This window comes from Anguilla rostrata, chromosome 2, assembly GCF_018555375.3.
Source record: "Anguilla rostrata isolate EN2019 chromosome 2, ASM1855537v3, whole genome shotgun sequence".
Classification (NCBI taxonomy): Eukaryota; Metazoa; Chordata; class Actinopteri; order Anguilliformes; family Anguillidae; genus Anguilla; species Anguilla rostrata.
The window spans coordinates 46,019,249-46,035,608 of NC_057934.1; the positions used below are offsets into that span (position 1 = coordinate 46,019,249).

The 16,360-nt window shown below is 41.3% G+C and overlaps 1 protein-coding gene across 3 annotated transcripts in view; it reads right to left on the reverse strand.

The window, feature by feature from the left end:
• radil (Ras association and DIL domains) overlaps window positions 1–16,360 on the reverse strand; it is a 42,364-nt gene that overhangs the window by 20,381 nt on the left and 5,623 nt on the right. For 2 of the 3 annotated variants that reach the window (XM_064322545.1, XM_064322544.1), the window contains exons 4-8: window positions 8,619–8,735; window positions 7,796–8,088; window positions 5,713–6,420; window positions 3,496–3,533; window positions 2,931–3,088 (exon numbers count right to left, since the gene is read on the reverse strand). In XM_064322545.1, coding sequence (XP_064178615.1) covers window positions 2,931–3,088; window positions 3,496–3,533; window positions 5,713–6,420; window positions 7,796–8,088; window positions 8,619–8,735 — 1,314 coding nt within the window. The remainder of the gene's footprint in view (window positions 1–2,930; window positions 3,089–3,495; window positions 3,534–5,712; window positions 6,421–7,795; window positions 8,089–8,618; window positions 8,736–16,360) is intronic. The other variant, XM_064322546.1, reaches the window with a different exon arrangement.

Here is a 16,360-nt window from a genome sequence, read left to right on the forward strand (position 1 = left end):
TCCTCTGGCAAGCTCCAGCTGTGAGTTAGCATTCACACAGGGGATAAACTGGAGAGGGTTCCTTCAGCGGGCACTGCTCCCAGCCAAACACAGGCTTTTACCATAATGGCATTCTCACTCTAAAGGTTACTATTGCTGCAGACTGTTTTCTAGTGAGCGGAAAATATGCTGACAATAAGAAATTTCACATCATGCATATCAAAACGTTAAGAGGGAGTATACAGTACAGAGTGAAGCTAATTCAGGCAGGAAGATCACTGACTTGCATCCATTAGATGACAGCATCTACTACCAAAATCAAGAATTGTGATCTTCAAATTGTTATATACTGAGGTCCCATTAATGGTGCTTTGTCTATATTTCCTTGATCCATCCTGGTAGTACCCCTGACAACTACTCTGTCTTCTGGCTACTACATTCAGATATTAATACCAATTTGTGTATCTTTTTTTATTACCTCAGATGAAATATCCAAACAGGATTTCTGGAATTTCCATAGTGATTAGTAAAATCTGAAGTTTTGTTGGTGACCACTTCTGAGAAAAATGTAGTGACATTACTGTACCATCATTTTCCAAGTATTCACATGCTGAAATTGTACAGTGCATATCTCTACTGTGTCTGAAACTAGACTTTCATTTCACTAGATGTTGAATATTCTTACAAGATTAACCAAAATATTCAAGAATAACCTAAATGTACTCAGATTCAACAATGGGTGTCAGAAACCAAAAAGAAAACCAATTCCCAGATCACCTAAATCTGGCGATGGCTGTGGTTCAGGGTTAATTCTGCTTTAAGAAAAATGGAGCATTACTTGACTTCCAGACTTGCATTAATCTAGGTCAGACAGAATTTTTCCGCAGATCTATTTTTCATCAAAAATAAAAGCCGAATATATTATGAAGCTGCCTAGTATAGCATACAATTTATACATCATTTTTAAAGCACACCTCTCTTTTAGAACTTTAAATTATAAAGACCCTAACAGCATTTCTGACACTAATACCTACAAAGACATTTGCAGTGTTGTTGACCCCAGGGTAACAATGTCAGCGACCCATACATTAACATACAACAAAGATCCTATGCTGACAGTGTTGTTGGACACACAAAAACAAAGACTTTATTGTAAAAGTGTTGTTTGACATCCTCACTAACAAACACCCTACAGTAAGAGTGTTGGAAAAATCTTCCATGCTCACTTACAAACGCGCTATGACAAGAATGTTTTTGACATGCTCAATTGCCCTAGTGGTTTTGCAGACACGCATAAAGGCCTACATGTTTTACCTTTGAGTGTTTCCAAAGTATCAAGACACTATCCTGTAAAAGGAACATTTGGTGTGTGTAAAACAAATGTAAGCAACAAGGCTTCCTATATGAAATATCTTAGAGCTGGCATAGAACATTCACCAGTGGTGTGCTGACAAACTCAAGGCCTCCTTTCATCTAAGGTGGTATGGAAGAACATTACAAGCCTCATTTCCCAGCAGCCAGTAATAACAGAACAAAACAATAATAAAAACAACATTGAAACATCAAAGGGCACTATGGTACAAGGACACTGCCCATACACACCGCAGTTTAAAGTCACCTGAGAGTGCATGGTGATCACAAGAACTCCATTACTTGGAAAATGAAATGTAATGATTTAAATTTCAACACAATGGTTGCCAACATAGACTCATAGACTTTTTTTCTGAGTAATTTGACCAAATAAATGTAAAAGCAAAGTGATGTTTTAGGTCCTTATAGGGCAGCCTAATTTTAGCCCTGATATTTATTTTTTTTCAAATTTGTGATGACTAGCTCTGTCTTATCATTGCCATCCCTTGTTAATGTTGGAGAGCCCAGTCAGGCATGTGCCCTCCTCCACAGAGTAATGACGCCACCTGTAAGCCTTCTCACTCCTCAGCCTCAGGTGAGCTGCACAGCCACTGATCTGAAGGAGTACATATCATCCACAGCTGGAGCAGGCAGCCTGCAGGCACGCAATCAACTAGAAGAGCTGCTAGAGTGCACAGAGGCTAGGACAATCCTGCCCACTGAAACCCACGCAAAAAGTGAACTTTTAACAACTAGCAGGTTTTGTTGCTTCTTGGTGGAATTCACAGCTAGGAGTAGCTTCCTCGTCTATGAGCAAAGCCTCTACTTTTTAACAGTATAAGATTATACATAATTTAAGTGTGCTTCTGTATAACATCTAGCTGCAGCACACATGCCATTGAATAACAATGAAGAGAGTAATGTATATGCTACCCTTAGCCAAAATGAAGAGTGACCTGTACTGTCTTGGGCTGACTTTGTCTGGAACAGAGACCTAATGCAAGGACACAAGGAGGATGAAGCACAGGTAATCTTGTGGGAGATAATAGCATTTCCCAGGCTGGGGGCTGTCACAGTTAATTACCTCCCAACCATCATGTGGCAGCAAAAGCACTAACAGGTCAGTGCTGCACCACTCGCCTGGTAAAGAGCATAAAGCTGATCTGGGGCTCTTCTGCTCAGACTACACACCTCCACTGTACAGCTATCTACTGTGCCTCTTAAAACTCATGCTGTCAAATGTAAGCTACGGTGGCATATAGTATCGTGGTGTCTCCCATGAACACCAAGCACAATGGATGAAGCTCTCAGAGAGACCTCTTAATATATAGCTCCAGATTTACAATGATATGCATAACAAATGGCTCCTGAGCCCAGTTCTCCCACAACTCTTAATTAGTGCTTTTTATATTACCAGCCCACATTCATCTTGAGAGGTTTCAAAGTGAAACGTATTCACTGAAGATTCACACACTGTATTTAAGTTAAGGCTTACTTTTGTCAAGTGGAGAATTCTCAGTGATTTCTATGAGAGAACTGGTCAATTATTTTCCTGCGGTGGGTATACTTGAGAGAGTGTAAGTGTAACAGACAGGGCACACCTTTAGAATCCAGCTTTTCAATGCTCTGCATGTAGGTTGGGGACTTCTGCTGGATGAAGTAGAGAATCTCGATGGCGTTGGACATCCAGAAAAAGATGAGCTGCAGGTCAGGGACCAGGTCTGAGATGCTGAGCAGAGAGAGGGACGCAGGGTCCTGGCTGGAGAGAGAAGGAACAGCGGCAGTTATGGCTCCTTCCCGTTCTCAAAGAATTTTAACTGAACATTCATTGAGCCGAAATGAATTACAATGCTAACCTGCATTGGTTTTCAGCTAAAATGCCGTACGTGTAATATGTTTTCAAACCATTTGCAGTACAGCAAACACAGCCTTTAAGACAAGGGTTTGCTCTGCATGATTCACTGTAACTGGCTTTACTACTCTATATATCATTGAAGGCACATTCCGCTTCTAAATACTGCATATGAGATGATAGAACAATTATTGAGTATCGACTGAATCCAAATTTCAGGAGGACTTCAACTATGAGAGGCATGAGGATTCTGGTGAACAGAGCTGTTTGGGAGATGGAGAACACACTCCTGCAAGGCGGAACATGATACTCACTGCTGAGCTTGCTTCAGAGCCAATTCCTTTGTCTTCTCCTATGAAAGACACGTGGCACAATTAGGGATTCATTCATCTTTAAACACAGTGGGAAGATCTAACCTTTTGATTCCTTCCTATGAAATAAATTAGTCATTAAAGAAAGTACCTGGGAGATGCAGACCCCTTTGTTTATGGACTACCAATAGAAGAAATTTAGAACTAACCTATCATAATTGGGTCTGAATAATTTATTACAGTTAACAGTCTGAAACTGACCTCAATGTGCAATTAAAGCGTATGGCATCCTTGGGCTGGACAACCTTTGTGAAAATATTCAGATAGGGTTTCTCTGGCGATAACATATCACTTGACCTGTGGAAACATCACTTGAAACTATTGTACTGGTTTCCATTTTCTCACATATCAATTCATCACCTCCTGCGTGTTTTTTGTTCATAGTGTCACCCACAATTAGCAAACTGAAGAGCAGAGGCACTCTGTGGTCAAACATTAATGCTGTGATCCAAGCTGACCTCTATGACAGAGACTAGCAATTAATCAAACTTTCTTTCATTCACATACTGCACATTGTTTTTTGCACTGTAATGTTGGATGTGCTGATGCTCCCTTTATTGATTTACAGCAGTAAAACCATGGTGTATTTCTCAGGAGGTTAAATGTCTTTATGTACCTGTAACTGCCAAATTAAAGGAGGCATCAATCATTAAATAAATGAGTGATGCAAAGTATATTTATAGCAGGTGCCTCCACAAATGTGTGGTTAATTAAGAAATTCATTTTCCAGGATGTGTATAAATGCTAGGCAGGCCCAGTTGCCCATGATTCCAGCTACCGTAGCTAGGAGAAGTGATCTTAGTGACCTTAAAAGAGGGGTGGTTATTAAGGCACATTTGGCAGGAGCTTCAATGTCGAAGTCCGCCAAACTTGCTGATGTTTCACGAGGAACAGTTGCTAAGGTGATGTTGGCATGGAAGTCTAAGGGAAAGACATCATCAGCTGGGGCAGCTGCGTTTGAGAGTGCATGCGCTTTGATCGTGTTGTCCAAGCACCGGTTCAAGATACAGGGCAAAACAGACAAGCAACTCTGAACAGCTGTCCACATTCTGTATATCAATCTAGGGCATGAGCTGGCAGCTTCATCAAGAACAGCCCTTCAAAAACTTAACACAGAGCTACCATATACAATGCCTGGTGCTTCCTTTATTTTGGCAGTTAGCTGTGCATTATGACCCGTACATTAGCCACCATGTTTGATAGATGCATTTTATGGAAACTGGAACAAGTATTTTGTTTCAAAATGTTTACAGACCCTGAGCACAACATACTTCACAAATTACATAACACACCTCCCAAAGAACAGGTACCTTATTTAGATATCTGCATTACTTGTAATTACAACAGCACAAATGATCCATTATTGATGCTGCACCAATAGGAATACAGTAACTTTTGCTTTCAGTAAAGCAGATATCTCTTGGCCCAGACACAGATAACGATAAAGGAAAGTTGCCAGGTGCTTTGAGTAGAATTTCAGAAAAAGAGCTGCATCACATAGTGTTGAGCTGGTAAATAAAATGTAACACCTCAGCTCAAAATGTCCCTGGAACTTTTGGTCTTAGTCTGTCCTTTCAAAGAGTTCAAGAGTAAAAAAATGACCACACTTGTATTAACTTGCAAACCTCAGTGAGAGATCAATAAGCCCTGAGCAATTACCTTTAGATCTGACTGCATATAGGCGTATGGCCTGACTTTCATGCATGTACAATTTTGCCTCATAGACATTGTTTGATTTGAAATATAAATTTGATTAGTATATATATATATATATATATATATATATATATATATATATATATATATATATTCCCTCATAGTATCCATTTGATAAGTGATAAGGAGAAACTCATTAATTCATCAGAACGCCTTTGTAATTACAGTCATCATTCCCCACCCACTGCACTGTGCTGGCAATTAAATGTCAGATCACAAGAAAACTGCCACAGCTTGAGGAATGTAATTATAAATGTAGGGGAAGGGAGCTGTCTGTGCATAAACTGCAGCACCGGGGACTGCAGCTGCTTTCATGTCTGCACAGAAGCTGTATGAGAGGAAGGCATAGAAGAAGGAAGGAAGGAAGAAGCACCACAAAACACAACAGAAAGTTTCAGAGACAACGGCCCACTGCTTTTTTTTTTAGGGAAAAGCAACACTAACCCAAGCTATAGACTGTATCCTTTTCACAATCTTTAGGAGAAGCTTCCCAAAGCTCCCTGGCTCAAAAGCTGAGGCTGAGTGCTTGATGCACAGGCAGAGGAGGAAGGCCGGGGTCAGCTTGTGGTCATCCCCACCTGGCTCGATGAGGGACATAATTCTGCTGATCAGCTCGTCCTCGTGGCCTTTCTCGAAGTCCAACTGCAGCTTCCTCTTCTGCAGGCTGCGGGTTTTCGCCAGGTGGGACTTGGCACTCCGGACGTCCCGGCGTCCCGGGAGCTTGTCCCTGATCAGAGAGCCACACAGGCGGCAGGCGTGCCCCGCCGCCCCGCCGGCCGCCTCGCCCTCCGCCTCGCACAGCTGGTTGAGGGTCCGCAGGCGGGCCAGGGTCTGGGCGGGCAGGGGCTTGGAGCTGACGGGGTCCTTGTAGAGGAAGATGTAGTGCGCGCCGAAAGAGAGCAGGTCCCCGTGGCGCAGGTGCGTGGTGCGCTCGGCGCGCGAGAAGTTGACCAGGACGCTGGCCTGCGGCACCGGCTCCACCGCCAGCCGCTCCTCCACCGCCGAGCTGAAGCGCCGCATCACCTGCACCTTCTTGATCTTGCAGTGCAGCGGCAGGATGTCCGGGGACGACAGGCAGATGTTGGGGCGCGCGGAGGCCGTCTCCTGCCCCACCGTGTGCTGATCCCGGTTCAGCAGGTACACCAAGCAGTCCTGCCCAAAAAATAAAGCCATACGGTCACTGACCAACCGGCCCTCTCCCAGGATTCTGTATGAAATAAAGAACAATTCCCAGACAAAGTAGTAAAGAAAATGCATCATGGTGAAACAACTGTGTGCCGCAGATGGATAAGTAGACAGGATTTTTATAGATGGGAATCTGAAACTGCTTTTGCATGACAAACACATTGACTCTGTATTACTGAACAGAAGTTTGGTGCAAGGTGAGACAAGGTGAGACTAAATACTACGGCTGACCCAGAGATGTTCCATACATCAGTTCAGTCTGAATGTTCAGGGGAAAAGCCTCCACAGTACAGTACGCACACACTTAAAGAACACATCTACTTCCTTTCTTTCATGGGTTTAGACACAATATACTGCAGACAATGGTCCCTGAGGGCCAATGTGGTCTCAGTCACGGTTATGCATTGATCTGAAAGTTTTGCTTGTGTAGAAACACTCTTAAGGACAAAGATATTCTTTCAGAACGACTCACTGGGGCGCTTCGTGATCAATTTCTACCTAATTGGTTGTGCTGGGAGAAAAGCAGCATCATGCTGTACAGTGAATGCAGTCGATTAGAATGCTTCGAGCCAAAAGAACAATGGGCCATCTGTACACAGAAGAGGCTTATAGCTTATGGGGCTGCAGCATGTGCTCTAGGGTGCACACAGAGATGGGAGTCTCAAGCTAGACAACCAGGAATTCAAAAGCAATTGACTGAGAGCTCGTAGTAATCCCTTCCTCTGACTTTGCAATATTCTGACTCTCAAAATTATCTGTAGAAGTACTGTAGAAGTGGTATTCCTGCTCAGAGAGCAAAATATTGGAGCTGAACAAATATGGTTCCTTCATTTGCAAAATTAGCAACAAAAGACAAGATCCATTTTGATGACCTTCAGGAATACAGCCTACTTCTTGAGGCACAGTGTTAGCCAGTGCTCAGTGGAGCAGGCAGCCTTGCAGGTTGACTGCAGTCTTACTCTGGGCTAAGCACATTATTCCTGAGCCCACAGATTTCTCACTCTCTCTGAGCAGCCCCTCTTTTTCACAGATAAGGAAGGGTGCTATCCCTGCTCCACATGGAACAATTAACAAACAGCAATTCGGTATAACACAATGCCACATCTGAGTGCTCTGTTTAAACTCAATAAAAACCGACAAACTGATAGCCGATTACTATTTATTTCAACCACATGAACATGAATTAAAGGTGAAATCTGGATTGTTCAATGACATAAATATAATTTGCTATGTTAAATGAGATGAATATTGACTGAATTGTGAAAAATAATTGTTTACAATTGACTGAACATTTTAGAAGACATAATAAAACGGTTCCACATTGGAGATTGTGTTGTGTTACCTGTCGATTGTATCCTTGCAGTAGCAGGAGGTGTGGGGACTGGTAGAGTGAGTGGCGCACTCCACCGCTCTCTCTCTCCTCCTTCCTGTGTCCCCCCTGCAGCCCATCCCTGCTGCTCCGCCCCCTCAGGGGCCCAGGCAGGGTAGAGTAGTACCTCTTGGGCTCGTCCCCGGGGCCGCCCACCAGGTTGAGGCTGGTCTCGCTCAGGCTGCGGCAGAAGCTGGACCCGTGGGTCAGGGTCATCGTCCCCTTCGCCCGGTTCCGCTGCAGCTTCCTGGCCTGGGCATTGATATCTGCGGAGAACAGCCATGATCAGCACATGACCGCCCTGTGCTAGTGTGGCATGACAGCAACGCCACAGAGCATGGGGCACACATAGGTACATAAACCACCATGAAAGATGTCTTATGGGGGAGTGTTGATGCTATTGTGAGATACAGAGGACTTTGGTGATAGATGTACAGTATGCACATGCAATGAGATCCTTATATACTGACAATTACTGAATATGTCTGGTCATCAAGGATTCAGACCCAAGTCTATATACTGCTACCATCCTTCTGGCATTGTCTTAGGCCTCTAGGTCTTTAGGAACATCACACCAAAGAAGCCAATATCCAGTAAATTGTTTTGACAGTTAAGGTAACATCTACATATAGATTACAAAGATAAATTGGGTAAAGTTCGGTAAGTTGAAAATACCTGGCCCACAGAAACTGTTAGCTTCAGTGACCACTGTGGTCTGAACCCTGAGGATACAGGAGGAGGTGATGGCATGGCAAATGCGTATGGATGATACACCATACCTGAGGACAGTCCCCACCTTTAACACTAGCAGTAGAGGGCTTTACCGAGCGCGGGCCGTGGGGCGAACTCCGCGCTTTAATATACCCAGCTCTACCCATAGGAGGCGCTAGGATGTGGGAGTTTTTGTGGACTCCTACAACAAGGAAGGGCACACTCAACCACTGCCAACGAAGATATTGATGGCATTGTAAATACATAAACAAACAGTAAATTGTACTTGCAAATATACTGTAATGGCACATCAGTGTATGAGTCATTACAGCTGAGGTATGATTTATTTTACAGCCAATATAAAACCAGAGTTTTACTTACTCTAAGTGAAGAGTAAGTTATTACTGAAGGCATTCTCTATTAAGGGGAGAAATTATTGCAAATTATTTGATTCTCCTCCCATTAAGAATTCAAGAATACAGAGAGAGCGGAGTTGTCAGTTACATGCAAATCTCCTGTCAGTATAGCAGGCCTGAAAGAGAACACTGTAAAGGTCAATGCAAATCTTTAAAAGGAGGAAACACACAATTGTTTCACTTGTCACAGTGCATTACCTAACGGCATGTTCCTGTGAAGTAGCAGCATTTGATTTCATTACAAGACTTACTGAAATCATCCATTAAATGCTCTCTTCCTCCATCTTAACTCTCTCTACACTGTATGTGTTATGCACTGTATTCTGCCACTAGGATAAAATGCATTGCATTCTGCCACTAGGATAAAATGCACTACATTCTCCTTCTAGGATAAAATGCACTGCATTATCCTTCTAGGATAAAATGCACTGCATTCTCCTTCTAGGATAAAATGGACTGCATTATCCTTCTAGGATAAAATGCACTGCATTCTCCTTCTAGGATAAAATGCACTGCATTCTGCCACTAAGTTAAAATGCATTGCATTCTCCTTCTAGGATAAAATGCACTGCATTCTGCCACTAGGATAAAATGCGCTGCATTCTCCTTCTAGGATAAAATGCACTGCATTCTTCTTCTAGGATAAAATGCACTGCATTCTCCTTCTAGGATAAAATGCACTGCATTCTCCTTCTAGGATAAAATGCACTGCATTCTCCTTCTAGGATAAAATGCACTGCATTCTCCTTCTAGGATAAAATGCACTGCATTCTGCCACTAGGATAAAATGCACTGCATTCTCCTTCTAGGATAAAATGCACTGCATTCTCCTTCTAGGATAAAATGCACTGCATTCTCCTTCTAGGATAAAATGCACTGCATTCTCCTTCTAGGATAAAATTCTCTGCATTCTCCTTCTAGGATAAAATGCACTGCATTATGCCACTAAATGACTGTCAAAGCTGCAGATGTTGGTAGCTCTGCCGTTAGGCAGCACCCATGTATCTACTTATTATCAATCCTAATCATGGCATGGCGCTTTGCATGTATATTTAATCACTCAGCTGTGGCTTTGCCCTTTCAGGTCTCTCCATAACATTGTAAACATCAATGTAATCATAATTAAAACAAGGACAGAAACATTGCTGCATTGCAGAGTCCCAGAGCAGACCACTGTACTACACAGCGGACAATGAAACATCTACTGCTAATTCACAGGTATACATCTTCAAAAGGAACCTGGATTCAGTGCCCTACAGTCAAAACCAATGGTGGATTTGTAGATTGTACATTATTGATGGTTTTACTGATGTGCTGATTTTGTAGGGGCAAGCAAATGTGCACACACTATATGGATTCTGCATCCAAAGAACATATTCTCAATCCACTATAGTATTGGCTGGGTTTGAGGAAGGATACAAATTGCACAAGCAAGAGAGAATACTTTTTCAGAGGTAGCAGACACTGTGCAAAAGATGTAGTTCATTGGGAAAATAGGTAGCTTTCACAAAAGGTGATTAAGGAAACAATATATAGACTGCAGGCATTTTGAAAATCTGGCTGCTTATACAGAGAAGTGACTGCTATTTATCATTCTGATAATGCATAGGATCAGGTCCCTGTACATGTTTGTTGATGGCTAGCCAGGTGCAGCCATTAATTATGAATTTCATCCCTTTGGGCAGACTTATGGGGGTTTAATTAACCTTCGCTAATTCAAATGCTTCAATAACCCCACAGAGCAGCTGCCACTTAAATAGATTTGGTGGGAGATGCAGACCACCCTTTTTCATAATGCCAAACACATATTCTACTCATAAAGTATCAATGAATTCAAATGACGCCATTTCTCCTTTGACTTTACCCCAGAGAACAAAATACAAACCGGGGACTAAAGTGAAAGGGAATAAACTCACACGGACTCTGTGACCTGGTCTCCCTCCCTCATTTTCAACAAATGGCCGCATGAATGGCGCATGCAATAGCCTACAGGAGCTGAAGTGGAAGAGTAATACCAGCATTCAGCAATCTCCCCTAACAGAGAGGTGCAGCTCACTTTCAGGTCTCCCATCTAGGGTGTCACTCGGAAACTGTTGCTCCTTCATGGAAATCGCTGAGCTCATTTCGCTAAAACATGGTATCCACATTCACGTCCACATTCAGCCTTGATTATCTAATAACACACCTTTTTTATAGCAATAATAATATAGCTAGGCCTTCCAAATTCACGGATAACAGAGGGCTCTGAGATGGCTGACTGATAAACCTGACTGTGTGGTGCATGAACAGGATGGTGTGCCCCTTTCAGTGACTAAACCTGGTAAATAATGAAAGAATCCACGGTACTGGGTTTCGCTTTTAGGGCGTCTCAGATCAGTGCCGTCGAGCTCCTTGCCCCTCAGAACTGCTCAGCCCGGGTCTGACTCCGTGACATTTTGAAAGCAGACATTTCAGAGAACAAGCCAGAGCTTCAAATGTCAGCACTGACACCAAAGACACATGAGGAGAGATGACACGTTTCAGTGAAAGGTATTACCTCTCTTTGAGATTACTATGCACTTGAATAGGAATAGGGGCAGAGGACCTGAATAACCAGGGGTTGATGTAAGTGGTACGCAAGTGTGCGTGCACTGCAAAAAGATTAAAATGGCCAAAATTGAATCGTATCTATTTTTATGCGTGCACTTTTTGTTGCGACATAAGATTGCACATTTTAGTCTTTTCGCCCTGTATGCCTGCCTGCGTACCACTTACGTCAACCACTGTGAATAACAAACCAGGGGGCCTCCCTCACATCCCACCAAACATGCACGTGGCCACACCCTTTGGAACTGAATCATTTTGTATACATGTGCAAAAGAATGCTGATAGTGACATTATGCCACTGGGAAAATTATACAAGAAAAAAAACCTGTCAGTTTAAATTTCATGGGTCTTAAACACAAGGTTTGGCCCACCGTTCTACCTCAGAACAATGTGGATTGGGACTAATTATTTGTCTCTAAAGGCACTGAGCCAATTACGATTACAAAGTTTACATACAGTATATCTATCAAAATGATGTCTGTACATACAGTATGTGCATACACAGTGCATCATTGAATAATTATATCTTGCAGCTATACATTTACAGTTAAATGCAAAAGTATTGGCACAGTTGTGTCAAATTGGTTGTTTTTCCTCTGTACAAATCTTTTCCTTTTTATTTCAAATCAAACGATGGCTATGAGGAACAATTCACAATGTTTTCAATTCATTTCATGTGTTTCTCTTCAACAGACATTGAACTATATTACAACAATCCCACTCAACCACTCAAGTCTCCCTATTCCATGTCAGCATAAGTATTAGGACAAATGATCGTCAGTCATTTCACAGGTTTTCCATATTACTCTATTCATAAATGGAAAGCTGTGAGTGTCAGTGTATGGGTTAGATCCTCTGGAAACATTTGTAGAGTCTACTTCATAAGATGAGACACAACACAAGAAAACTGCAGATGAGGGCCAGAGAACTGAATTTTCAAGAAAGCTATTGTGAGGATGAAAAAAAGAAAAAAGCTACTGCAGAATATCTGTGCATTCCAAAGTCAGCAGGATGGAAAGTCCTGAAGAAGAAACTAACAACTGGAGGATTTATGAACCACCAGCGATCAAGCCATCCGCAGAAGTCATCAGAAAGTGATGGCGGGATGATTAAAAGAACCGTGAAAAATATCTTAAATTGTCAGCTTGAGTAATTGCGAATGACCTCCGTACATTAGGGTTAAAAGCATGGCAGGACACTGAGCGCAGAAGACTGAGGAAGGCTAATTACAGAGGCTACACTTCCAGATGTAAACCTATCATCAGCTCCACAGAAATGCAAGATCGGAATTTGCAAAAAATAGATTAGCCTGATGAATTTAGGAAACAAGTCTTATGGACAGATGTGGTGGAAAGGTGAAAATGTGGAGAAAGATGGCCAAAAATATGTGGACACCTGACATCCAAAATGTCATCTGAAATTATGGGTAGTAATATGGAGTTGGTCCACCCTTTGCAGCTATAACAACCTCCACTCTTCTGGGAAGGCTTTATACTAGATGTTAGAGCATCGCTGCAGGGATTTGCTTCCATTCAGCCAGAATAGCATTAGAGAGGTCATGCACTGATTGGGCAATTAGGCCTGGCTCACATTTGGCTTTCCAATTGATCCCAAACGTGTTGGATGGGGTTGAAGTCAGGGCTCTGTACAGGCCAGGCAAGTTCTTCCACAATGTTCTCAACAAAACCATTTCTATATGGACCTTGCTGTGTGCCTGGGGGCATTGTCATTCTGAAACAGGAAAGGGCCTTCCCCAAACTGTTGGTGAAGCACAGAATTGTCTAGCATGTATGCTGTAGATTAAGATTTGCCTGTACTGGAACTAAAGGGCCTAGCCCAAACCATGAAAAACAGCCCCAGAGCAAGGGGAGTCCAGATACTTTTGGTCATATAGTGTATGCAAAACAAAAGACAAAAACACATAGACATTCTGAATTTTGAAAGTCATTGTCTGATTTGAAATACAAATATAATTAGTATAGAAGCCAATTTGCCACGGCTATCCAAATACTTCCGCATTTAACTGTACATGTGACTATATCAGCTCAGGAATATGTACAGTAAGTGTTTATGTATACTACATTATTGAACATTATTTTTGTGTAAATGCCTGAGCTTCAGAAACTTAAACTACTGTTAAACACCAGAAAAAATGTGACCCACCTACAAAGACAAGACTGCACATACATGAATAGCATATAAATTCCATCATTCTTTCCACTGGAATATGGGGACTGGATGTTGCTCTAGATTGAGTATTGTGTTCACATACAAAGACAGGAAGTTTTTATGATGGGCAGAGGGCTGTAATGATGCTTGGATAAGAGACCTATCAGTCTGTCACAGTAACAGATTGAGAGGGAATTGGTGTGTTACCTGTCTAATCCATCAACACTCTCTCTCTGCACTTATATGACAATGTGTGCCAGAGCTGCTAAGCAATGAAGGACTACCATTGATGGTGATTCTAAACATAGTCACAGTTCTTCTCATGTGTTTATCCCTATGTACATATGTATGCATACAGTCAGAAATAGTTTAGAATACTAAAAATTACTAAATTACTAGTATTTATAAATACTAAAAATTACATTTGTAAAATGCAATGAAATACTAAAAAATAAAACAAATAGGCATACAAAGCATAATGAACATTATAAAACGAGCCAGGTTTGCCAAGAAAATGGTTACCAACCATTCAATCCTTTTCATAAAAACAACTCTAATTGACAAGTGATACCTTTCCTTAAAGGACACATTTATGAAAGTAAAAGTATTTTTCAAATACTAACACATTACAGTTACAATTTGGCCACTACAAATCTGTCATGGCAGATAGTAAAGTGAGCAGATAGTAACAAGATTGAACAGCAAAATACAGTGAAAAAAAACACTGCATTCATGTGGTCCACTTGGTTACTCTGAATTCTGAAATTATTTATTATGGATCATGTAGAAACAGAAAAAGAAAATTGTACATCGCAGATTTTAAAAAACTCTTGCAGTTAAATTTATCTAGCATATTTTATCTAGGATTGTCTTAGGAGAGCACTGAATTTAAGAGATAAGGAGTTTAAGAAACAATAAGGGGGATCTTTGATTAAGATCTTTGTTACTGAGACCAATTCTGTCCTATGTCATTTTTAAATACTCAGACCATGACCAACTTTCAACTGCAGAGAAAGCGGCAGCATAGACCGTGCCAGAGAGAAACACTGATGCACAAGAAACCAAAATGTGTGACAGGTCAAAAAATAATAGTAATAATACTCTACTGCATTATTACTATTATTGTATAGTAGTAGTAATACTCTACTGAATAATTTACTGAATAAAACTGCAATTCATAGTTCCAGACTGACATACTGTACAAAGAAATTGAGGAAAACAGATCTTAGTTAACTGTTAGGGAAAATTGGGCCAATTGGTGTTTATAAAGCGACTGACGTGGTTTATATATGGATACCACAAAGTAATAGTGTGCTATGCAAAATGGTTGTGCTTTTGATGTCATGGCTTTAATGCCATAGGCAGATGTACTTCGATGTGCTTTTTATAAACTTTCAGACACTTATCTCACTGATTTAAGTTAAAAGAAATTTGAAGCAGAGTTGAATTTGATTGCACATAGATTCATTATTGCACACCGATTCATTATTGTAACACAGATGAGAGGGACATCTAGAAAGAGAGGAAGAGATCGTGCAATTACTGAGGCCACTTCAAAATGCAAATATCATTGTGATTAGATACTAAAACCATGGATCAGGTAGAGAATAAATGATTCAATAAAGTTGTTAGCTGTATTGATTATTTTCCTCCGGGGTGTTCTGGCTCAGGCTACAGCCTTGTTGGAACAGTAATTTAGCACTAGAGGAAGACACACTTTTGTGGACTACACAAAAATGCTCACAAATCCATCATCCAGCTCTCATCTTCTGTCCCACATAAAAAATGATAAAGACCCTGGTTTGAATCCTGTTATTAGGTCATACAGCCAGAAATGTCGACCCTGCATCCTGATCTGACTTAATAAGATTTTCACTGTGTCTAGAAATATTGCGCAAACATACGGTAATCCATAACAATATCAATAAATACATTTTGCACCATGTGCAATATCATTTTAGACTATGATAAAACAAAACGGTTGCCTATTGCTACAGGGACAGAGCCAAAAGACTGAATTATTTCTGTGAGGTGGCTGTATGAAAAGATTCCACTGCAGATAAGGTTAGATATTTTAAATGAATCAAAATTTCTCAATACATATAAGACATATATGTTACATGTAATATACATATTATAGGCAGGGCTGCCAAAAAAAATAAAAAAATACACCATACCAATATTACAGCCAATCCAGTGACAGAGCCCCTGAAAGCACCCCCACCCCCCAACAATATTCTGAAAACCTGCCCAGAAGACATGCTATAGCGTGTGATATTCTTTGACTTGCATTGTCTCCATAGAAACTAATGACCGATGGCTTTGTGCTGAGGCATGGCATTTGCCAAAGGGGGCTGTGGGGGAGACTGGGGGAGACAGAATGCATCATAAAGCACACTGATTATGATGGGGAAAATGCACATTGTTTCCATTCCTGGGATAAACCGGCTCCCACAGAGTACTGTTTTTACTGCCCCACTTCAAGCCCTGGATCAAGTCCGACAATACAAATTCCAGTGAGAACCCTTTCAGGTTTCCTCTAAAAAACGAAAAAAATCAACAGAATCTGGACATAACTCAACTGCATTGTCAAACAAAACTTCATTATCAAGACTGGACTACTCTGATCTGCATCAGGGTCACACGGAGATGATAT